We start from the raw sequence: 26400 nt of genomic DNA, 5'->3' as shown, positions 1-26400 counted from the left end.
TCAGGGCAATGGGGAGCTTAGGTTTTTTAGATTAGGTTTTTATTTGGGGGGTTTGGTTGTGTGGGTGGTGGGTTTTACTGTTGGGGGGGTATTTGTATTTTTTATTTACAGGTAAAAGAGCTGATCTCTTTGGGGAAATGCCCCGCAAAAGGCCCTTTTAAGGGCCATTGGTAGTTTATTGTAGGCTAGGGTTTTTTTATTATGGGGGGGCTTTTTTATTTTCATAGGGCTCTTAGATTAGGTGTAATTAGTTATTAAATATTTGATAATTTATTTTTTATTTTGTGTAACTTAGTGTTTATTTTTTTGTAATTTAGTGTTTGTTATTTTTTGTAACTAAGTTGGTAGTTTTTTGTAACTTTGAAATTATAGTAGATTTAAATTATTTGAGTAGGGTTAAGTTTTTAAATATGTAATTTAGTTAATTTAATTGGTAGTTTAATGTAATTTTAATATAACAGTTAGGGTAGATTAATTATTAGGTTAATATAGTTTAATGTAATTTAATGTAATTTTAGTATAACAGGGTAGTTTAATTAATAGTTTAATATTTGTAAGTTTAAATTTATTATAAGATAGGGATGAGTTAATATTTAATATAAAGTTAGCGGGTTGTTAGGTTTAGGGGTTAATAGTTTAATTTAGTTTATGGTGATGTGGGGGGCTGACGGTTTAGGGGTTAATAGGTTTAGTTAGTGCTAGTGATGTGGGAGGCCAGGGATTTAGGGGTTAATACATTTTAGTTGCGGCGGGGTCCAGGAGCGACTGAATAGGGGTTAATAACTTTATGTAGGTGGCGGAGGTGTCTGGGTGGCAGATTAGGGGTTAATGGGTATAATTTAGGTGGCGGCGGTGTAGGGGGCGGCATATTAGGGGTTAATAAGTATAATGTTCGTGGCGGCGATGTCGGGGAGTGGCGGAATAGGGGTTAATAACTTTATTATGTTGCGGCGGTGTCGGGGAGCAGCAGAATAGGGGTTAATAAGTATAATGTTGGTGGCAGTGGTGTAGGGATGTTTAGACTCAGGGCTTATGTTAGGGTGTTAGGTGTAAACATAACTTTTATTCTCCCATAGGAATCAATGGGATATCTGGCAGCATCGAACATGAGCTTTCGCTGCTTTCAGACTCCCATTGATTCCTAGGCATCCGCCGCCTCCAGGGCGGCGGATTGAAAACCAGGTATGCTGGGCCGGAATAGTGGCGAGCGTCCCTGTTAGATATTTGTTAACTAGCAAAAGTAGTCAGATAGTGCCGAATTTGCATTCGGAACATCTGTAATGATGTAAGCATCGATCTGTGTCAGACTGAGACCGGCGGATTGTATGTTACTTCACAGATTTCAACTTTTGCCGGTCTGTAGGCTTTGATAAATAAGGGGAATCAAGCTCGCCCCAATTACGCTGCGGAATTCCAGCGTATTTGCGGTTGACGGCTTGATAAATAGGCCTCTTAGTCTGAAGTTTTTTTTCCAGTTCTACACCGTGTAACTAGTAACAAGCTGGGCGTGTATGTGTTTATGCGTGTTTATGTGTGTTGAATTTCCATCAAGTATTTTAAAAGCTATGCTGTGCAAAGGTCAGTCTCACGTCTTCATAATTTCATATTCATGTATTCTCAATTAAGCAAAATTAGTTAAAGCATAAGTCTCCATTTTTGTTTCTTATGGAATATCAGAGAGAGTCTTTTTTTATATGAAATTACAGAACATTTTAGATCAGATTACAGATATTCTAAATAATACAGGGAGTGCAGAATTATTAGGCAAGTTGTATTTTTGAGGATTAATTTTATTATTGAACAACAACCATGTTCTCAATGAACCCAAAAAACTCATTAATATCAAAGCTGAATAGTTTTGGAAGTAGTTTTTAGTTTGTCTTTAGTTATAGCTATTTTAGGGGGATATCTGTGTATGCAGGTGACTATTACTGTGCATAATTATTAGGCAACTTAACAAAAAACAAATATATACCCATTTCAATTATTTATTTTTACCAGTGAAACCAATATAACATCTCAACATTCACAAATATACATTTCTGACATTCAAGAACAAAACAAAAACAAATCAGTGACCAATATAGCCACCTTTCTTTGCAAGGACACTCAAAAGCCTGCCATCCATGGATTCTGTCAGTGTTTTGATCTGTTCACCATCAACATTGCGTGCAGCAGCAACCACAGCCTCCCAGACACTGTTCAGAGAGGTGTACTGTTTTCCCTCTTTGTAAATCTCACATTTGATGATGGACCACAGGTTCTCAATGGGGTTCAGATCAGGTGAACAAGGAGGCCATGTCATTAGATTTTCTTCTTTTATACCCTTTCTTGCCAGCCACGCTGTGGAGTACTTGGACACGTGTGATGGAGCATTGTCCTGCATGAAAATCATGTTTTTCTTGAAGGATGCAGACTTCTTCCTGTACCACTGCTTGAAGAAGGTGTCTTCCAGAAACTGGCAGTAGGACTGGGAGTTGAGCTTGACTCCATCCTCAACCCAAAAAGGCCCCACAAGCTCATCTTTGATGATACCAGCCCAAACCAGTACTCCACCTCCACCTTGCTGGCGTCTGAGTCGGACTGGAGCTCTCTGCCCTTTACCAATCCAGCCACGGGCCCATCCATCTGGCCCATCAAGACTCACTCTCATTTCATCAGTCCATAAAACCTTAGAAAAATCAGTCTTGAGATATTTCTTGGCCCAGTCTTGACGTTTCAGCTTGTGTGTCTTGTTCAGTGGTGGTCGTCTTTCAGCCTTTCTTACCTTGGCCATGTCTCTGAGTATTGCACACCTTGTGCTTTTGGGCACTCCAGTGATGTTGCAGCTCTGAAATATGGCCAAACTGGTGGCAAGTGGCATCTTGGCAGCTGCACGCTTGACTTTTCTCTGTTCATGGGCAGTTATTTTGCGCCTTGGTTTTTCCACACGCTTCTTGCGACCCTGTTGACTATTTTGAATGAAACGCTTGATTGTTCGATGGTCACGCTTCAGAAGCTTTGCAATTTTAAGAGTGCTGCATCCCTCTGCAAGATATCTCACTATTTTTGACTTTTCTGAGCCTGTCAAGTCCTTCTTTTGACCCATTTTGCCAAAGGAAAGGAAGTTGCCTAATAATTATGCACACCTGATATAGGGTGTTGATGTCATTAGACCACACCCCTTCTCATTACAGAGATGCACATCACCTAATATGCTTAATTGGTAGTAGGCTTTCAAGCCTATACAGCTTGGAGTAAGACAACATGCATAAAGAGGATGATGTGGTCAAAATACTCATTTGCCTAATAATTCTGCACTCCCTGTATAATCACAACTCATTAAAGGGACTACCAGTGATGCACCAGCTATCCTCTATATAAGGTTTTTTTACATACATAAAATGTGCTATTACATAGTAAAAGAAGAACATTTCTTTTAAAATAAAATGCTGTAACAAAATAGACACTTTTATTTGGACACTAGAAGGTCCATTTATAGGGACATAAAAGTGCACAGCTCCAGAGGTGCAATGCACTAATGGGACTTAGCTGAACACATCTAGTGAGCCAATGGCAAGAGACATACTGTATGTGTGTAGCCACCAGCTAGCTCCCAGGAGTGTATTGCTACTTCTGAGCCTACCCAGGTATTCTTTTCAACAAAGGATACCACAATAACAAAATACATTTGATAATTGAAGTATATTGAAAATTATCTGAAAACTTTGAGCCATAAAAGTAAAATGTTGACATTAGTGCCCTCTGCTTAGCTAGTTTTAAAAAAAATATAGAATGTCATTTTTGTATTTTGTCATAATCCAAAGTCCTGATTATCTTCAGAAGCTTGCAAAGTCCCGCATGTAGCTCACTGATTTGGCACCAAAACACGGCTACACATCTTCTGACAATATACAAATTAAAGGGAAACTCAAGCAAAATTAAACTTTCATAATTCAGATAGAGCAGCAATTTTAAACAACTTTCCAATGTACTTCCATTAACAAAATGTGCTTTTTATATTTACACTTTTTGAGTCACCAGCTCGTTCTGAGCATGTGCAAGAATTCACAGAAAATACGTATATACATTTGTGATTGGCTGATGGCTGTCACATGATAAAGGGGGTGTGGAAATAGACATAACTTTTAAATTTGTCAGAAAAAAATCTACTACTCATCTGAAGTTCAGACTAAGTGCTATTATATTGTCTTTTTATCATATTTACAGGTCCTTTAACTATTTGTCTTTTATGTTTTTATTTTGCAGCCTTTGCCACATTTCATCCCTTGGCAGAAATAGAAGACACTCTGCTACGGAATTTATTTGCTGGCTATCAAAAATGGATCAGGCCTGTGCAAAATCCTAACACCACAATTACAGTCAATTTTGGTTTAAAAATATCTCAGCTTGTTGATGTGGTAAGTATAAATAATTATGATATTTTAGCATATTGGATACACTTAAAGGGATATACAACAGTCTGTCATAATAAAAATGCACTAAGAAATTGGTTATACTTAAAGGGACACTGAACCCAAACATTTTCTTTTGTGATTCAGATAGAGCATGCAATTTTGAGCAACTTTCTAATTTACTCCTAATTTTCTCTTGCTATCTTTATTTGAAAAAGAAGGCATCTAAGCTAAGGAGCCAGCCACATTTTAGTTCAGAACGCTGGACAGCACTTGTTTATTGGTGGGCCGGCATCTAAACTTACATTCTTGCTTTTCAAATAAAGATACCAAGAGAATGAAGAAAATTTTAAAATAGGAGTACATTAGAAAGTTGCTTAAAATTGAATGCTCTAGCCGAATCACGAAAGATCAAGTGTCCCTTTTAATAGAAATGATTGTAGTGTGTATTTATCATTTTAAAAAGATTTTAACTTTAATTTCTTTTCTTTTTTATACTTAAAGGGACATTCCAGTCAAAATGAAAATGCACAAAGTTGCATTTGGATAGAGACATATTTGCAAAATACATCTACTGGCAAAAATGTTCTCTTGAAACAGCTATAGCTTTTACTAGAAGCATTTGTATTAATACAAGTGTATTGCAAAAATGTTAAATTTCTAAACCTAAATGCACCTGTGTGCATTTCAACTTTGGCTGGAATATCCCTTTAATATGTGCAGGGTCCTTTACTTCATGACACAGCCCCATAAGGGAGCTGTTTGCTTCCACAGGAAGGCAAAGAAGTAACTCTTCCTTTGATGTGGTTGCTAGGAGTCAGCTCTAGCAGCAGTCAGTTTATTACCCAAGCTCAGTAGAGGAGTTTTGCTGCAAAATTCATGTTACAGTAGTAAGATCTGTAATGTCATCTCTCTTATCACACTAAAGGCAGAGGCTACACAGGAATTTCAAAGTGATCATTTTGAAAGAAAACAAGTATGAAAATCAGACTGTTTCTTTTTTATGTTTATTTTGACTTAGCATTTTTTTTTATACTAAAGTAGTACAGTTTCATATCCCTTTATAAGAACATACAACTGCAATAAGGAAATTCTTTACTTCTTTAGGCCAGGGGTGCTTATACATTTTTTTATTTTATATATATTTTTTAAATGTTTTTATTGAGGCAATCCAAACAAACACATATCAATTACACATTGAAGGGCAACATCACAAGTACACTAATGCAAGAGACCTTGGTTACATAGTTCAAAACATCAATGAGCAGGGAATCACATCTCGCTTATCCTGCTCCAAATAGTACCCTTCAACATTGCACCTCATTTTATTGGTGTATCTGCATAGTGTCATCAGTGTAACAGAGATCCACCCAAGGGATCAGAAGACTAGGGTATAGATGACGACACATCAATAATACAGTAATATCCTATAGTGAGTTAAGAAATCTGCATACTCAAACTGAACCTGCTTAAAGGGACATAATACTCATATGCTAAATCACTTGAAACTGATGCAGTATAACTGTAAAAAGCTGACAGGAAAATATCACCTGAGCATCTCTATGTAAAAAAGGAAAATATTTTACCTCACAATTTCCTCAGCTCAGCAGAGTAAGTTCTGTGTAAAAAGTTATACTCAGCTGCTCCCAGCTGCAGGTAAAAAAAAAAAAAAAATGAAGAAATGAACAGCAGCCAATCAGCATCAGCAATGCTGAGGTCATGAACTCTTACTGTGATCTCATGAGATTTGACTTAACTCTCATGAGATTTCATAGTAAGCTTCCTTTACCTGATTGGTGAAATAACATGAGAGTTCACGAGGCTCATCCTTTCAGCTGTCCCAGGACAGACATACTAAAATGCTGCTTAGAAATCCTTTACAATGGGAGGTGGCTACTGAGGAACTTTTGAGGTAAAATATCTTTCTTTTTTACATAGAGATGTTCAGGTGATATTTTCTAGTCAGCTTTTAACAGCTATGCTGCATCACTTTCAAGTGTTTAAACATTTGGGTATTATGGCCCTTTAAGCATCTTCAAAACAAATATTAGACATTCCACAATATAACACAGTGATATGAATGAAATATAAGCAACACAAGAATGCAAGTTGGTCCGATGTGAGCGCAAGTAATAACAGTTTCAGTCTAAGGCACATAAAGAAGATCAGTGAGCAATCTTATGTTAAAGGGACAGTATACACTCATTTTCATATAACTGCATGTAATAGACACTACTATAAAGAATAATATGCACAGATACTGATATAAAAATCCAGTATAAAATGGTTTAAAAACGTACTTAGAAGCTGTCAGTTTGGCTCTGTTGAAAAGGTAGCTGGAAAGCCCACTGCAAGTGGCAAATAAGACACTCCCCCCCCTCCCCCTTCTTTTGCATATGAAAAGACCCTTTACACAAACAGGAGCAAGCTGGAGTAGGTAGTCGAGCGTATTCACATAAAACTTTGGGGCTTGGTTAGGAGTCTGAAAATCAGAGCAATGTTATTTAAAAATAAGCAAAACTATACATTAATTTTTAAAAAAAACTTTATGGGCTATATAAATAGATTATCTACAAAACATTTATGCAAAGAAAAAATGAGTGTATAATGTCCCTTTAACTCATCATCTGGTTAATGTTTAAATAAGAGAAAGTTACAACAGCTAACAAACAATATATAGAAAAGAGTATATATATATATATATATATATATATATATAAACCTAACAACATTATTCTTTCTTTGTGAATTATTAATCGCACCACAGGATATTATTCTATGAAGAACTCGGGAAACACTTGTGTTGGTTACCTTAGATCCTCTAACTTCCAAGCATCTCAACAAGGAATCGATCATATACATTAAATATATACATGAACTGATATGTATACTGTAATTGCAAGGATGGACATTTTGCAGACTTTAGAACACAGAATAATAATTAGATATAACTTTCAACAATAAGGTCCGCAGAGCCATTCTTACATACATGTAGGCACAATCCAAAGCAAAGGCCCTACGGATAGGACAGAGACTACTTAAATCTGTCAGAGTGTGAATGTGGAGGAGAAATTACTCATCCCTTACCGCATAGAGAGGGGGAAGGGGGGCGGTGTAGTGAGCATTAGACCAATGATATTATTCTCCACATATGCTGACCTGTACCATGGGCAAAACTATTATAGCCAAGATGGGCATTAGGCAATACCAAGAATGAATACATTTTATCCAGACAAGACCATATTAACATAAGTTCTCATGTTAGTGGATATTATAAAACTGCATATTGATAAACATAGCAAATTTCTTGTACTAGGGCCCGAAGAACCTATTTATGGAATGTAGGAGAAAACTTAGTCACGGTTCTTCAGACTAGGCAGAGGCTACTTAACTCTGCCAAAAGGGAATGCGGAGGAGGAGGTATTCAACCATTACCGCATAAAAGTGATGGGGGATGGAGGTTATTCAAGTAATAGTGTACTCCTTCATCATTGTTGGCCCACATACCAGACATTTAAAACAACTCTATCAATGGTGAGAAAATAAAAAAGAGGATCTAGAAACAGCTATTCCCCAAGGGCTCCCAAGTTGAATGGCAACTTATAAGCACTGTGCAATGCTAATTATATGTTTTGAGTAAAAGTTACTAAAGAGAAAGCTAAATGAAGGTATTAGCTTGACATCCAAGGCAAGACAGTGTAGTGGGGGCAATGATTTCTAAATGTACTACTATAGGCGTGGTAGTGGAACACTAACAGTGCAGGACAGAAGTATATCGGCAGTCAAGAGGAGCAGCATACCATGTGAACAATATAAACAATAGTAGCTCCCATAGCTAAGTTCCCACACATCTACTTTTCAGTACAGATAAGTGTATTTAGGATTGATGAGGTATGACCCAGACCATTATGCCCATATATGCTGAAGGCTGGCCTCACTCTTTATAAGGCATAAAATCTATATTCCACAGAAAGCTGAATGCAAAAAGCTTACTGTACATTCTTGTGAGAAGGGGAGCAGCCAATAATTCAAAATCTCCAAGCTACATACAGGAAGTAAACTAGAAAATCATATAAAAGAATCATGCAAAACATTATGTGCAATATAGTGGCGTTGGTAATAATCAGGTTTAATGCTTAATATCGATCGCCAAGCTTAAGCGCTGCAGCATACCTAAAAGCTGTAGTCCTCTAAGTATATAAGCCATCAACCCATCTAAATGGATATGAGCACATTAGTTAAAGGAGTATACAACGTATGCATAGGGATCTGATCCAAGAATATATAGAAATTTTAGCATATGGCGCAGATGCAGTTGTAAGGTGTACATCCTATAATTGGAGATCAACAGAGACCAATCACCATGCAGAGTATGCTTCTAAACTGACCTTAAAATATTAAAATGGCTGTTGATAGCGTGTGACAGCTTAAAACTGTCAGACATTTGGGCTTTATCTTATACTACACTGCCTGAAAACAAAGAGTACACCAACATACAAAAAAGTAAGCATGAGGCCAGAGGGGAATGTACATCTCGCAGCAATCACACTCTAAACACAAAGGAATCAGGAGCAATACATTTTTCACTATAGTAAGAGAAAAGTTGGAGATACAGTAAAACTACAAATTACTAAAACGTCTACATTATAAACTGTAGAGGGGTTGTGTTATCCTCAGTGAGTGGTAGGAGCAAGATTTTCATAACAGAGTTTTGGTTTGTCTCTCGTGTATGTCTTTGTCTTAACCTACTCCCATTCTCACGGCTATTACGGTGCATAAATAAAGCAAACCTGTTCCAGTAAGAGAATAATTGTCGCCATCATCTGCAACAAGTTGAGCGATATTCAGCAAGTGCAAGAGACATTGCTTCCCCTGCGCTAGAGGGGTATATGATCTCCAGAGCCTTTTCTTCTTAGTACATGGCTTAGTTTTCCATCTTTTCAGACGTTTTGTGTTCTTGTTATAAGCTGCTCAGCGAACGGGCCTCATCACAGCCGGAACTCCAGTTGTTCCGGGCGTAGAAGTGATCATTGTGCTTCCAGCTGGCATGTGACGAGCAGCAACCTGGTCGCTAATCCGCACCTCTGGGGTTGCCATGTAAGTCAAGGTGTCCACTGTAAGAGGGTAGTCATCTCCACCAGTGTCACAGAATCTCTCCGGACAGCCATATTTTTGGATGATGGCATCTAATCGGCTCTCAAACTTAGCAAAGTGAGCAGTTAGTACTCTCTCTATAGACCCCATAAATCTTTTGCGGATCTTTCAATAGTCATCATAGCTCAGAATAAAATATGTTTGTGGAGATGCGTTCTGTCCGACAAATCTGTGAAAGTTCCTCTGCCCAACTTAGATATTTTCAATTTCACCTCCACCACTTTTATTTTATGAGACTGCTAAGTTTGCTGGGAGTAAGGGCCTCCGTTTTTCTCCGGGTCTAAAAGGGCTTTCTGCAGCTTCTCCTCCACTTCGCTTGATCTCTCACTATAGTTGTTTGTTTGGTTTGGGCTGTAGTTATTGTCTCAGCAGTTTTTTTTCCCCTTTAGAATGGCCTCTCGGCCCGGACTAGGCTGCAGCTGCGGACTTTCCTGATTTTGTTCCGGTTCTCAAATTCCGGTTCAAAATGTGCTTTCTGTAAACTTTCTAAAATTGTTTCTACTTATTACCCCATAGTTAAGGGTACTGTCCGGAGTTGATTATTGGCCTCAGTGGCCACAAATAGCTTCTTTTTAACAGTTTAAACTCTTTTCTCACTCAGAGCTCCTTTCAGATACTGCTGCTTCCATTGCTGGCTAGCTCCGCCCCCCACTTATACATTTTGTTAATATAGAAAATCATTAAATACCTTTTTTGTAGGAAGGGCCAGGTTACTAATGACTTCTCCTGTGGAGCACCATGTGACTAATGGTGGTATTAGCCAGGGGGCCACATTACATTATAATAATGCTAAAGATAATGACTCAAACCTAATGAGATGTGTTGAACTATTTATTTTTATACCAATTACTGATATTGCTCTACTGCTCAGAGTGCATGCAAAAACCCTTGGAGGGCCACATGTGGCCCTATAGCCATAGTTTGGTCAACCCTGCATTAGAGCATTTTCTTATTGCATCATAGTTTGCCTATAACTGTGTGTATAACCCCTACAAAGGTGTTAAATACAGAGTTAAAGTGAGCTCAAGAGTGGCAATACACTGACAATTCGTAGCTGGACAAAAGCTGGTGATTAACAGCTAAGCATAAATACTGCATGTGATTGACAAACCAACCTGTGACCCAACATTATTCTTTCATGATTCAGCTAGAGCATGGCATTTTAAACTACTTTCTAATTTAATTCTATTATCAAATTGTCTTCATTCTCTTGGAATCGTTTGTTGAAAATCTGGAAAGTTAGCTCAGGAGCGTGTACAAAAGCACTAGACGACAGCACTATTTCCTGCCATGTAGTGCTCCAGACACCTACCTAGGTATCCAACAAAAATTGGATGCTCTGTCTGACTCATAAAAGAACATTTTTGTTGTTTCATATCCCTTTAAGACATGCCCTATCTGAATAATGAAAGTTTAATTTTGACTAGACTGTCCCTTTAAGTATGTCAAGGAAATGCATACAATAGGGCTTACAAAAAAAAAAAAACGTAATTTAAAAATCTCATTAAATTCAGTAAAAAATAATATAGTTAACTTGCATTAAATATCGAATCCAGAATGTTCTGTAAAAAATCTTGTTTTATGGGAAAGTTCAAATTTGTATTGAAATGCAGACAAATTTCATGATTCAGATATAACATGCAATTTTAAACAACTTTCCAATTTACTTCCATTAACAAAATGTGCACAGTCTTTTTATATTTACACTTTGAGTCCCCAGCTCCTACTGAGCATGTGCAAGAATTCACAGAAAATACCTATATGCATTTGTGATTGGCTGATGGCTGTCACATGATACAGTGGGAGTGGAAATGGACATAACTGAAATTTGTACGAAAAAAACCTACTACTCATTTGAAGTTTAGACTAAGGGGCCGATATATTAAAGTGCAGACAGACATGATACGATGTCCGCAGCCTCAGAGCAGGCGGACAAGTTATGGAGCAGCGGTCTTTAGTGACAGCATGACTAAGGGGTTAATCCCAGAAACGTCGCTATTTTTTATGTATCTCCAATGAAAGTTTTATAATTTTATAAGTATTATACCAGTGCTGGTGACTATTTGTATTTATCGCAGCCTCAGAGCAGGCAGACAAGTTATGGAGCAGCAGTCTTTAGTGACAGCATGACTAAGGGGTTAATCCCAGAAACGTCGCTATTTTTTTATGTATCTCCAATGAAAGTTTTATAAGTATCATACCAGTGCTGGTGACTATTTGTATTTATCGCAGCCACAGAGCAGGCGGACAAGTTATGGAGCAGCGGTCTTTAGACCGCTGCTTCATAACTCTGCTGTTTCCGGCGAGCCTGAAGGCTAGCGCGGAAACAGGGGCATCAAGCTCCATTCAGAGCTTGATAATTCAGCCCCTTATTGCTTTTGTATTGTCTTTTTAATCATGCATGTGTTGATAATGCAAATCTACTGTATTTAATGGTCCTTTCAGTGTCCAGTATTTTTGTACAGATTTTACTGGACTGTCCAGCTAAATACTGGACACTTGGCATCCCTAGTTATAGGCAAAGCATATTGGAATAAATCAGTTTCCTATTGTAGCTTTAAATGTAAAGTATTTGTAGATACAAGAAACAGATTATATTATTATAGTATTAAAATGGCAATAGTAAGACATATGTATTTTAGGTCCTATAAATTAGGTCACTTCATAAAAAATGCAAACTTGCAGACCTGAATTCTGTTTTACATGTCATCCAGCTTTACTGAATTTCCATTAATGCTAATATAAATACACACTGAAAAAAATAGTTGAAAATAGAAATGTATAAAAAATGTTCCCGAAGTAAAGGCTAAATATAGAATGCTGACTTATTCACATTATTATAGTCTCAGGGAACTCAGTGGCCCAATAAACTATTACAGATTTCTACAAAATAGCATTTCTAGTTTATACAAAATACATATTTGGTTTAATATAAGTTCAGGGAATTTTGTCAGTTGTATTCACACTTTCAGAAATCAGTCAGATCTTTAGTTTAGTGCACCCATGTCTGCCACTAGAAATTTTTGGGTCCCTTACTTAACCATTGATCAGGACCCACCCCTTTGACATGTGCAATTTTTGACCAAGTGACTAAAATACATATGTAGTATGTATTAGTGTAGTCAAACATGGAAATGTTGTAAAGGTAGCAACACACTCACACATAAGGATTCAAATATAGACACTTTAGCAGGCACACAAAGAAACACACAAACACACTCATACACCCACACAGACATTCAGCACTTACAGAGACACCCACAGAAAATGCACAGACATATGCACACACCATCACAGAAACACCCACAGAAAACACACAGACATATGCACACACCCTCACAGAGACATCAACAGAAAACACACAGACATACACACACACACACCCTCACAGAGACACCCATAGAAAATGCACAAGGACATATGCACATACACTCACAGAGACATACACAGAAAACACACAGACCAGACATACACACACTCACAGAGACACCCATATAAAATGCACAAAGACATATGCACATACCCTCACAGAGACATACACAGAAAACACACACACATATGCACACACCCTCACAGAGACATTCACAGAAAACACACAGCCATACACACACACACACACACACACTCACAGAGACACCCATAGAAAATGCATAAAGACATATGCACATACCCTCACAGAGACATACACAGACATATGAACACACCCTCACAGAGACATTCACAGAAAACACAGACATACACACACACACTCACTCACAGAGACACCCATAGAAAATGCACAAAGACATACGCACATACCCTCACAGAGACATACTCAGAAAACACACAGACATATACACACACCCTCACAGAGACATTCACAGAAAACACACAGACATACATACACACACCCTCACAGACACCCGCAGAAAATGCACAAATACATACATACACACACCCTCACAGAAACATCCACAGAAAACACACAGACATACACACACACACACACACACATACACACACACACCCTCACAGAGACACCCATAGAAAATGCACAAAGACATATGCACATACCCAAACAGAGACATACACAGAAAACACACAGACATACACACACACACACACACACTCAGAGACACCCATAGAAAATGCACAAAGACATATGCACATACCCTCACAGAGACATACACGGAAAACACACAGACATATGCACACCCATCACAGAGACATTTACAGAAAACACACAGACATACATACACACACACACACACACACTCACAGAGACACCCATAAAAATGCACAAAGACATATGCACATACCCTCACAGAGACATACACACAAAGACATACACACCCACCCTCACAGAGGCATCCACAGAAAATACACAGACATACATACACACACCCTCACAGCCACCCACAGAAAATGCACAAATACATACATACACACACACTCTCACAGAGACATCCACAGAAAATGCACAAAGACATACGCACACACCCTCACAGAGACATCCACAGAAAACACACAAAGATATACACACCCACCCTCACAGAGGCATCCACAGAAAATACACAGACACACACATCCTCACAGAGACACCCACAGAAAATGCACAGACATACGCACACACCCTCACAGAGACCCACAGAAAAAAAAATACGTACACACTCATAGAGACACCAACAAAAGCACAAAGACATAAACTCAACACTCACAGAAACACTCACAGGAGGTAAAATTCCTGCATATTGCCATCCCCTAAATCAACAGTGTGTGACATGCATGATAAAAAAAAAAATTTCAGAAATTAAGAGATCACTTTTTAAAGAATCATATTTGTAAATGTGCAAACAAAAATACTTCTGTGAATTCAAAATTGTACATTATTGATCTGTCAGAATGGGTAGATGAAGAAAACTACTTTTGAAAGGTTGACATATGTTTCGGGCCCCCCCCCCCCCATTTTCCCAAACCAAGAGCACCACTTCAAATATGGTGTACAAATGTTCCCATCTGTCAGCTGTACTTATGGATTTTGAAAATGCTGTACTCATGCTGTACAGGGAGTGCAGAATTATTAGGCAAATTAGTATTTTGACCACATCATCCTCTTTATGCATGTTGTCTTACTCCAAGCTGTATAGGCTCGAAAGCCTACTACCAATTAAGCATATTAGGTGATGTGCATCTCTGTAATGAGAAGGGGTGTGGTCTAAGGACATCAACACCCTATATCAGGTGTGCATAATTATTAGGCAACTTCCTTTCCTTTGGCAAAATGGGTCAAAAGAAGGACTTGACAGGCTCAGAAAAGTCAAAAATAGTGAGATATCTTGCAGAGGGATGCAGCACTCTTAAAATTGCAAAGCTTCTGAAGCGTGATCATCGAACAATCAAGCGTTTCATTCAAAATAGTCAACAGGGTCGCAAGAAGCGTGTGGAAAAACCAAGGCGCAAAATAACTGCCCATGAACTGAGAAAAGTCAAGCGTGCAGCTGCCAAGATGCTACTTGCCACCAGTTTGGCCATATTTCAGAGCTGCAACATCACTGGAGTGCCCAAAAGCACAAGGTGTGCAATACTCAGAGACATGGCCAAGGTAAGAAAGGCTGAAAGACGACCACCACTGAACAAGACACACAAGCTGAAACGTCAAGACTGGGCCAAGAAATATCTCAAGACTGATTTTTCTAAGGTTTTATGGACTGATGAAATGAGAGTGAGTCTTGATGGGCCAGATGGATGGGCCCGTGGCTGGATTGGTAAAGGGCAGAGAGCTCCAGTCCGACTCAGACGCCAGCAAGGTGGAGGTGGAGTACTGGTTTGGGCTGGTATCATCAAAGATGAGCTTGTGGGGCCTTTTCGGGTTGAGGATGGAGTCAAGCTCAACTCCCAGTCCTACTGCCAGTTTCTGGAAGACACCTTCTTCAAGCAGTGGTACAGGAAGAAGTCTGCATCCTTCAAGAAAAACATGATTTTCATGCAGGACAATGCTCCATCACACGCGTCCAAGTACTCCACAGCGTGGCTGGCAAGAAAGGGTATAAAAGAAGAAAATCTAATGACATGGCCTCCTTGTTCACCTGATCTGAACCCCATTGAGAACCTGTGGTCCATCATCAAATGTGAGATTTACAAGGAGGGAAAACAGTACACCTCTCTGAACAGTGTCTGGGAGGCTGTGGTTGCTGCTGCACGCAATGTTGATGGTGAACAGATCAAAACACTGACAGAATCCTTGGATGGCAGGCTTTTGAGTGTCCTTGCAAAGAAAGGTGGCTATATTGGTCACTGATTTGTTTTTGTTTTGTTTTTGAATGTCAGAAATGTATATTTGTGAATGTTGAGATGTTATATTGGTTTCACTGGTAAAAATAAATAATTGAAATGGGTATATATTTGTTTTTTGTTAAGTTGCCTAATAATTATGCACAGTAATAGTCACCTGCACACACAGATATCCCCCTAAAATAGCTAAAACTAAAAACAAACTAAAAACTAGTTCCAAAAATATTCAGCTTTGATATTAATGAGTTTTTTGGGTTCATTGAGAACATGGTTGTTGTTCAATAATAAAATTAATCCTCAAAAATACAACTTGCCTAATAATTCTGCACTCCCTGTATATGGTCTTGGTGGAACCATCAGCTGTGGTACTCAGTCTCAGCCTCATACCATTAGATCTGGTTAAATGCAGGATTTAGACTTGTTTGTATGTATTTCATAATTAAGTCAGCTGTAGTGTAAACTGAACAGTGTTAATTTAACCTGTCTCATTTCAAACACTGAGCAATCTTGTCCTGAGACTATACCAGTTTATGCAGATATAAAAATCTTAAATAAAATGCCTCCTGGCATCTGGAAAGTCCTTGCATATATATAAAAAATCATATCTGCCAAAAGGGCACCAACCATTTGTGTATTGAGGAGGAAACATTTCTGCATGGTTTTAAATATAGAATTTCTACAGAACTGTCAATAAAACATAAATACACTGCTGCATAATACAAAAAAAATTGTGTTTTTATGGACCCATAGCTCCACTATACAACGACTACCACACGAAAGTTACAATCCGAAATTGCACAAAGAAATAAAAAACATTTTCTAAGTAAGTCCTATCTCCTCTGCAAATGAAAGTGATCTGCCGTCTGAATCAAGCACACACTGTACAAACAGTGTCAAGTCTGTCTCACACTGTGCATAGTGGTTTAGTGCACACTCAGAAATCCTCTCAAATGCTAATTCTTTACTCCTTGTAATGACATTTCCCGCGCTCAAAAGCACTCTGCTGTAGCGCCCTCTGGTGGCTGCCAAAATAAAAAAATAATAGTTGTGTTTGCCTCATGGGGGCCCCTGGCCTAGTGGGCCCCTGACAGGAGTCACCCCTTTCACCCTCTGATGGCGGCCTACATTTCAGTAACAAACCACACTATTATTCTATTTTTAATTATATTCAAATGCATTTTATATCATGTTATTTATCATAGATCATGTCCTATCTTATTATGATTATATGCTGTTTCTAATTTCATCAATTTAAATTCTCTTATCATTAATGTAAAAGTTTCCATACTTCGCTGCTTTTTGTAATATTTGTGTGTCACCTCCAAAAACAAATGTTTAAGTTTATTAATAATAAAAAAAATACAAAAAAATATCAATTTAAAGATACTTGTAATTTAATAAATAAACTGCTCAGTTTTATATGAGATTGCTTTTTCACAAATCCCCTGTTACCTAGGTATTTAATCACTGCTATTATGTTAAACATATAGGAAAATGTGTGCACCCAATAACTCCTGTGCCACATGATAAGTATAAGTGCCGGTCAAACAATGTGGACATATGTGCAATTGAGCCAATCATCAGCCGTAATTTTCTGAAGGAAACATGAGCTTTTGCCTATGTGTTTAACCCATTAACAGGGTTTGAACTCACAAGTAAAAAATGTTTTTAAATGTACATTACAATATATGGCCAAAAGTATGTGAACACCTCTACTAATTATTGAGGTCATGTGTTTCAGACATACCCATTGCTAACAGGTGCATAAAATACAGCACACAGCCATGAAATCGCCATATATAAACATTGGCAGTACAATGGATCTTACTGAAGAGCCCAGTGACTTGAAACTTAGCACTGTTATAGGATGCCACCTTTGCCACAAGTCAGTTTGTGAAATTTCTGCCCTACTAGATTTGCCATGTTCATCTGTAAAGGCTGTGACACACTGCAAGCGGAGCGGTGCGCAGCGTGTAAATGCAGCTGTGCGCGCTCAGTGTGTCTTGCCTTTTCATCTCTGAGCACTCTGCTGTGTCAGGTCGCGTAGCTGAGCACTCAGAGATGAAATAATTGAACTTCAGAAGCGATGCAACGCGGTGCGAAGCAGCTGCATCGCCTCGCGCCGCATCGCTTGCAGTGTGTCACAGCCTTAAGTGATATCATTGTGAATTGGAAACATATAGGGGCAACAACAGCCCAGGAATATAGTAGTAGACCACAAAAGATCAAAGAATGCGGGTGCCGAGTGCTGAAGTGCATAGCACACAATGGGTTTCAATGACCAAACAGTTGTACACAAGCGTCACATCAACATGCGCAATGCCAAGCATCTTCTGAAGTGGTTTAAAGCACACTACCACTAGACTGTGTTGTAGTGGAAAAAATGCTACCTACTAGAATGCATAGTGCCTACTGTAAAGTATGGTGGAGGAGGGATAATGGTCTGGGGCCATTTTTTCATGGTTTGGGCTAGGCCCCTTTATTCCAGTGAAGGGTCATCTTAATACTACAGAATACAAAGACTTTTTAAGCAAGTGGGTGCTTGCACCTTTGCTGCTACACTTTGGGAAAGACCCTTTCCTGTTCAAGCATAACTGTGCCCCTGTGCACAAAGTGAGGTCTATGAAGAAGAGTGCCCTGCTTAGAGCTCTGACCTCGATCCCATTGAACACCTTTAGTATGAGTTGGAACGCTGATTTCAAGCAAGATCTTCTCATCCAACATCAGTGTCTGACCTCATGAATGCTCTTTGGTTGAATGGACACAAATTCCCATAGACACACTTCAAAATCCTGTGGAAAACTTTCCAAGAAGAGTTGTGGCTGTTATAGCCACAATGAGGAGCCAACTTCATATATATATATACGTTTCCAATTTACTTCTATTATCAACTTTTATTTGTTCCCATGATATTCTGTGTTGAAGAGATACCTAGGTAGGTAATTGGAGCATTACATGACAGGAACTAGTGCTCCTATCTAGTGCTCTTGCAAATGGATAACTTTCTTGCAAAACTGTTGCCATATAGTGCTCCAGAAATGGGCCGGCTCCTAAACTTATGTCCCTGCTTTTCAACAAAAGACCCAAGAGAACAAAGAAAAATTGATAATAGAAGTAAGTTAGAAAGTTGTTTAAAATTGCATGCTCTATCTGAATCATGAAAGAAAAAATAGTCTCTGACCTCACTTCAAAATCCTGTGGAAAACTTTCCCAGAAGAGTTGTGGCTGTTATAGCCACAATGGGGAGCTAACTTCATATTAATGGCCATAGTTTTGGAATGGGATGTCCAACTAGCTCATGTAGGTGTGATGGTCAGGTGTTCACATACTTTTTGGCGATATAGTGTACACTGTATAATTAAGTATACAATATTACAAACTTTACTGCCATATACATTAGCATAACATTATTATATACTTTGGATTGGGTCATGGGTCCATTTGGAATAGTGTTAACAGAAACATTGAATAGGGTTTGTGAATTGTTTCAGATGTAAGTATTTAAAGGGACATGAAACCCAGAAATGTTCTTTCATGATTTAGGTAGAACATACAATTTTATACATCTTTCCAGTTTACTTCTGTTATCAGATTTGGTTCATTCTCTTGATATGTATGGAAGGTTGTTGACGGAGCAGCAATGCACTACTGGTTTCAAACTGAACACATGGGTAGAGCCAATGAAAAAAGTCCTAGATATGCAGACACCAATCAGGAGCTATCAGCCAGGTGCTTTTCCGCTCATGAGTTTACCTAGATAAGCCCTTCAACAAAGGACAGCAAGATAAGAAAACATTAAATAATAGAAGTAAATTGTAAAGTTGTTTAAAATTGTATTCTCTATTTGAATCACGAATGTCTAAGATTTTACTGTTCCTTTAAGGTTGCCAGCTGTCTTCCACAAAAATACTGGATGATTTCTGGGTGACTTGGAGTTCTCACTCAGTGGCCCCTCCCTTGACCTCACCATAAATATTTTTCACCATGACTACCTGTAGCACACATAGGGCAATGTTTTTACACCCCTTTGGTTCTCAGTTTAAAAACACAATGACAATTACGTGTCCATTATTTTTGTATACATTTTACTGGACAACCTGGTGAAATACAGGCCTGTACAGCTAAATACTAGACACTTGCCAATCCTATATGTATACAATAGTTAAAGTGAAGTCTTTTGAAAAAATAAAAAGGATTTTCTGATAGGTTAAATGACTTTGAAAATGGCTCATTATACCACGTTAACCAGACAAAAATGTCACTGTATAGATTGGAAAATACCCATTTTAGAGTCATTTGTATTGTTAATAATTTTGTATTGAATACAGGAATTTATTTACGATTTCAAAATAATAGTAAAATTTAGACATATTTGTTGCATTATGCTGACCTAGATTATGAAGGAATTACAAAACCGTGGTTTATTAAAATAGAAATTTATTCAGTCTACCATTTCTCTTTTTTTCTAAGGATGAAAAAAAACAGTTGATGACGACAAACGTTTGGCTAAGACAGGTAAACACAAACATAACAAATAAATACAATGCAGACAAGTATAATCTACTGAATAATGATGGTACATGCCAAATCAGAAGCAAACGACTGTACACCAGACAAATGCATCATTTTAATGTAGCAATTATTTACAACCACTTTCTTCATTCAAATATCTATTCTATATCTAGTAATACTAATAAAAATGTGATTCAGTGAAATATATGTTGCGCTATTTCATCGCGTGCAGTGATGACAGTAATAGGGAAAGCAATATTTGTGCTAATGTGCGCTGCTATTACAAGTTGTCATCAATGCGAATGCGAGCTCGCGTTCACATTGCTGGGAATTGCGCTCATGAGAGTACGCTTCCATAGGCTCTAATGGGAGACTCGTTTTGATGCCGTCAGAGACGGCACAGAACCTAAGCGCAGAAAAGGGGGTAAGTAATGCAGCGATGGCAGCAAATATAAATATATATGTATATGATTATATACATTTATGTGTTGATATGAGTATATACAAGCTTGCGGTAGCACTAACCAGTCACTTGTAATGGTTGGTTAATTATCGCACGCGATAATTTACCATTCCACTTGTAATCTAGCCCTAAATAAATACTAGATAGAATGATGCATTCAAAGAAAAGATTAGTCTGAGAATAACAAGTATATGTATTTTTAAAGTTTCATAAGTTGTTTAAATATTGACAAAATAAGTGTAAAGTTTTCATGTCTATAAAACAATGGGAGCTGCCATGTTGTAACTTAGGTTGTTCTCTCTACTGTGGCCAATTAGGGACAGTTATAAATAGGTCACTGGAATGTGCAGCCAATGGCTGTGTGTAATATAAGTGTTGTGCACTTCCATTTTTAAAAGGAAATGAAAAGCTCACAATTTCAGATAGAATTACAGGAAAAGGTGACAAAATAAATGAAAGTATATTGCAGAGTTATTTTTAAATATATTTTTTATCATTTTATATTACCATTTCAAAGTGTTTAATGTCCCTTTAACGTCGTTGGCGGAGCTACAGCCTATCCTTTTGGAAATATCGGTTACTGGAGCAGTGTTTCTTACTTTATTTAATCCATTACCAATCAGTAAAAAAGATAGCTCTGGACAGTGACTGAAAACTGTATTACATCTGTACCCCTGAAAATACCATACAGCACTTATTATTGGTCATTTTTATGTAGGTTTTATAATAAATATTTTAGAAGTTTCTACCCTGGGATACTGTGTACCTATCAGTATAAACATAGGTGTGCGCATCAGACAGAACTAGTTATAGCTCTGTTTCACATGAGTAGTGATATTTCCACCCTATTTAAATACTTTGATATCATACAGACATTTCCTTTGATATTATATAATTCATAGATTGTGATATATATCTCACGGTATCATTATTTTATTATTTATACTTGGATTTTTTTGTGATTTTAGTGCACATTTATTGTATATTCTAAATCTAATGCTGCTATTGAAAAAAGGATATTTGGATACTGAAAATATAATTTTACAAAATGATAGCTGAATAAAATGATATTACTAGATCACTCTGCCTATCTATCATCTATCATAGAAACATAAATATTGACAGCAGATAAGTGCCATAAGCCCAGCAAGTCTCCCCACGATTTTCTAAAAGTATAAACTTAACTAGTTTGTAGGGCAGCCTTATGTTTATCCCAGGCATTCTTAAAGTCCCCCACAGTGTTTGTCATCACTACCTCTTGTGGAAGTTTATTCTGTGAGGCTGAATTATCAAGCTCTGAATGGAGCTTGATGCCCCTGTTCCTTCAGGCTCGCCGGAAACAGCAGTTACGAAGAAGCGGTCTTAAGACCGCTGCTCCATAACTGGTCTGCCTGCTCTGAGGCTGCGGACATCAATCCGCCCGATCCTATATGATCGGGCTGATTGACACCCCCTGCTAGCGGCCGATTGGCCGCAAATCTGCAGGGGGTGGCATTCCACAAGCAGTTCACAAGAACTACTTGTGCAATGATAAAGCTGTCGGCATTCATCAATGCCTGTCGGACAGGATCCGCTGTGCGGATCATGACGGACAGACCGATGATAAATCGGCCCCTATAAATTAATCACCCTTTCTGTAAAGAAGTGTTTCCTCAAATTACTCCTGAATCTACTACCCTTCAGCTTGATATCATGACCCCTTGTTCTTGATCTATCTATCTAATGCTAAAGGGATATGAAACCCAAACATTTTCTTTTGTGATTCAGATAGAACAAACCATATTTATAAAGTTTCCAATTTACTTCTATTAACAAATTTGCTTTGTTCCCATGATAATCTGTGTTGAAGAGATACCTAGGTAGGCATCTGGAGCACTATATGGCAGGAAATAGTGCTGCCATCTAGTGATCTTGCAAAACTGTTGCCATATGGTGTTTCAGAAATGGGCCGGCTCCTAAGCATATGTCCCTGCTTTCAACAAAATACCCATAGAACAAATAAACATTTATAAGAGAAGTAAATTAGAAAGTTTTCTAACATTGCATACTTTATCTAAATCATGGAGGAAAAAATTGCAAAAAAACAAAACAAGTTTATCTGCAACTCCTATCTTATCCTCTAAGCACACTCAGGAGGTAAACCGTGATTCTCTCACACATGGTTGTATATGGTAGCAAAGAAAAAGGGGCTGAGTTGAGTGGCGCTTTGGTGGGAGCTGGAGGATGTTAATTGGCAATAATCATATAGTGAAAAATCAGATGTATAGAAAAGAATATTTAATTCATATGAAATACGTAAAACCAGAGAAGTGTATATGACAAATAAAATAATTGTCAGAGAATATGCGTAAAAAATGTAGTGGCCGCAACTATAAAACAAATTTAATCCAAGAAAATACATACACAGTACACATAAAAACGAGCTGCAGTTTAAAATGTAATCGAACACGATTAATAAGTGAAATTATAGCATAACTGTGACTCAAAAACGTTAAAATTAAGAAGTACTGAGGTCGGTATATTCTATTTTAGTAATTCTATATTACCGTTCCATACATAGGCAGGACACTAGGATGGAAATAAAAAACAGAGGACTGATTTTAAATCTAATATCAGCCGCTTCTAGTGCTTAGATACTTGAATAAGGTTAATATAAATTAATAAAAAATACAATGTTGCTAATAGGCAGAGTGGTGGACAAAAGCTTCTTTTAGGACAGTCAGAAAGCCTTCTCTGCAGAAACGCAGTATATGTAATTATACTCCAAGTGGTAAAAGAGTCTAGGTGGATAAGTAGCAGACCGAACTTCCATAGTGGTATGTGGTGTAGTCCGAAAACACAGTCAGACTTGCCTGCTGTGGATCTCCTTGTTGTGGGTTTTCAGCCTTTTCCCAGCTTCTTCACTGACTGTGCTGCAGTGAGTCATGTGACCTGTAGCTAATCGGATGGTCATAACAGGATTTGGCGGGTGTTGTAGTATCACTGTATTCCTATTCAGTAATCCCACTGAACAGCAAGTCTTCCTTCTATGCGTTTCAGCAGTTTAATGCCTTTATCAAGATGCGCAAGATCACACCCGTTTTTTCAAATTTGGAGCCAAATCCTGTTATGACCATCCGATTGGCTACAGGTCATGTGACCCCCCCATGCAGCACAGTCAGTGAAGAAGCTGGGAAAAAGGCTGAAAACCCACAACAAGGAGATCCAAAGCAGGCAAGTCGGTCCGGTAAGGCTAGCAAGTTGTGAAACTAACATTGAATTACTGACCGGTCAGCTACTTATCCATCTAGACTCTTTTACCACTTGGAGTATAATTACATATACTGCGATTCAGCAGAGAAGGCTTTCTGACTGTCCTAAAGGAATTATATACATTGTATAAAGCTTTTGTCCACCACTCTGCCTATTAGCAACATTGTATTTTATTAATTTATATTAACCTTATTTAAGTATCTAAGCACTAGAAGCGGCTGATATTAGATTTAAATCAGTCCTCTATTTTTTATTTCCATCCTAGTGTTTAGTTCCATCCTGCCTATGTATGGAACGGTAATATAGAATTACTAAAATAGAATATACAAACCTCAACACTTCTTAATTTTAACGGTTTTGAGTCACAGTTATGCTATAATTTCACTTATTAATCGTGTTCGATTACATTTTAAACTGCAGCTCGTTTTTATGTGTATTGTATATGTATTTTCTTGGATCAAATTAGTTTTATAGTGGTGGCCACAACATTGTTTACCCATATTTTGTCAAATATTTTATTTGTCATATACACTTCTTTGGTTTTACGTATTTCAGATGAATTAAATATTCTTTTCTAACATCTGATTATTGTCATGGAAGAAACATTGTGGGGTCTAATATCCCTTTAATAATTGAATAATTGCAAGTGATAATAAAAATTTAGATTGTAAAATCAATTTAGATTATATTTTACCTTACTGATGGGTCATTTTGAACAGGATATAATTATATATCAAGCTAGGTTTTCATTATTACTCCGTTAATGTATACTTCAAGCTACATTTATTTATTATATATATATATATATATATATATATATTGCAACTCTCATTGATTGAAGTACATTTTTAAATGTATTTTACTACCTGCAAGATTAAAACCCAAAAGATGTGAGCTAGTAGTGGTTTAAAGTACACACTATTAAGAGTTACAGTTACACACAATACAGGGTCTGGTACCAGAATAGCACTTCATAAAATAATCACCAACACAGATCTATATTTAGACTCCTAATTTATTGGTCTATTGATGTGGTTTCCCAAAGGACTTTTCTAAAAGGCCCTTCTGTGGATAAAAATACCAGGCCAATAAATAAGGTCATTAAGGAGCTTGTCTGAAGCCAATGGGATTTTAAAGTAAAGTGATACATTTATTGCTCCAAAAATAAATCACATATGAGTGATTTACTTTGATGACGTCTGGTCAAGTTCTGGTGCTAAATACTTCATCATTTAAGAGCCATGTTAGAATTTTTGTTAATATTCTATAGTGTGTTTTTCATATTACCCATATAGGGCTAGATTACACCTGGTGTGCTAAGTGTTGTGCAAAAGTGGTAAGGGGTATTTTCCAGGTTCTTTTACGCACGTCGGAAATAGTGTGCATATTTTGAGTTCAAAGTAAATGCATTTGCTTGAGTGCAATTGAATTTAATGCACGTCGGGTTAGCACTACTTCAGAGCTCTGGTTAACTGTTACGCAAGACTAAAAAGTTGCACAAAAAACATCAAAATTACATTATAAAGTACAGTTACACTTATAATAACACTGATAAAATTTTTTAAAAATACTGCTTTAAGAAGTTATAAGGGCTCAAAAGATATGAGTTTTCAAGTGTTATATAAAAAAGGCATGCTATAACATTTAGCATCTATGAGTAAGCGCTTTGTGGCGCAAAATATATAAGATAGCTGGAACCTTCCTTTTGGCGTGTTTGTATCTTTCTTTTTTACTGGAATAAAGAATGAAGGATTTTTTAACTGTTGCTTGGTAGCCTTCTATTTTTTTGTTCACTTGACTATGTGTGGTCGTCCACCGCTTTTTGTTGGCTCCACACACTCCCATACCTGGTTTGGTCTGGTCCGTTTATCCGCCACTCGCTCACTACATGCGGAAGTTCTATGGTAGCGGCACTTCCCCTTTCTACATGCTTTAACATATAATTGCATACATGCACATGTCTAAATATGAGTATGTTTGCATATATATGTGTACATATGTATTTAAATATTTGTGTTTTACTGTATATGTACTGTACATATTTAACATTTAAATGTTCTTCACTTACAGGATAGTGTCCTTTTTATTGTAAATACATATTTACAAATACATAATAGTGTACAAAGTATCTATTAGTTTATGATTACTATCTAAGATATACCTAATTTAGCAGCCAAGTAAAGACCAGCTAGGGGGTGTACCTTTTGGCGCATATGGTTTTAACTAAGCAGCATTTCATGACTATTATAATTATTCAGTATAAATGTAGCCTCAATACTAAAAAATCTAACAAGAACAGAAGTTTCTTGTGCTGACTATAATGTGCTAACTAAAATTAGTAATAAATCCAACTAA

General features: G+C 37.5%; 1 protein-coding gene across 1 annotated transcript in view; it reads left to right on the top strand.

The window, feature by feature from the left end:
* LOC128648086 (neuronal acetylcholine receptor subunit beta-3-like) overlaps positions 1-26400 on the top strand; it is a 71808-nt gene that overhangs the window by 9943 nt on the left and 35465 nt on the right. Inside the window, exons 2-3 of the mRNA XM_053700754.1 lie at positions 4249-4400; positions 20289-20333. Coding sequence (XP_053556729.1) covers positions 4249-4400; positions 20289-20333 — 197 coding nt within the window. The remainder of the gene's footprint in view (positions 1-4248; positions 4401-20288; positions 20334-26400) is intronic.

This window comes from Bombina bombina, chromosome 2, assembly GCF_027579735.1.
Source record: "Bombina bombina isolate aBomBom1 chromosome 2, aBomBom1.pri, whole genome shotgun sequence".
Lineage (NCBI taxonomy): Eukaryota > Metazoa > Chordata > Amphibia > Anura > Bombinatoridae > Bombina > Bombina bombina.
The sequence above is the reverse complement of the archived record's forward strand: the minus strand, read 5'-3'. Positions and strand labels throughout refer to the sequence as shown.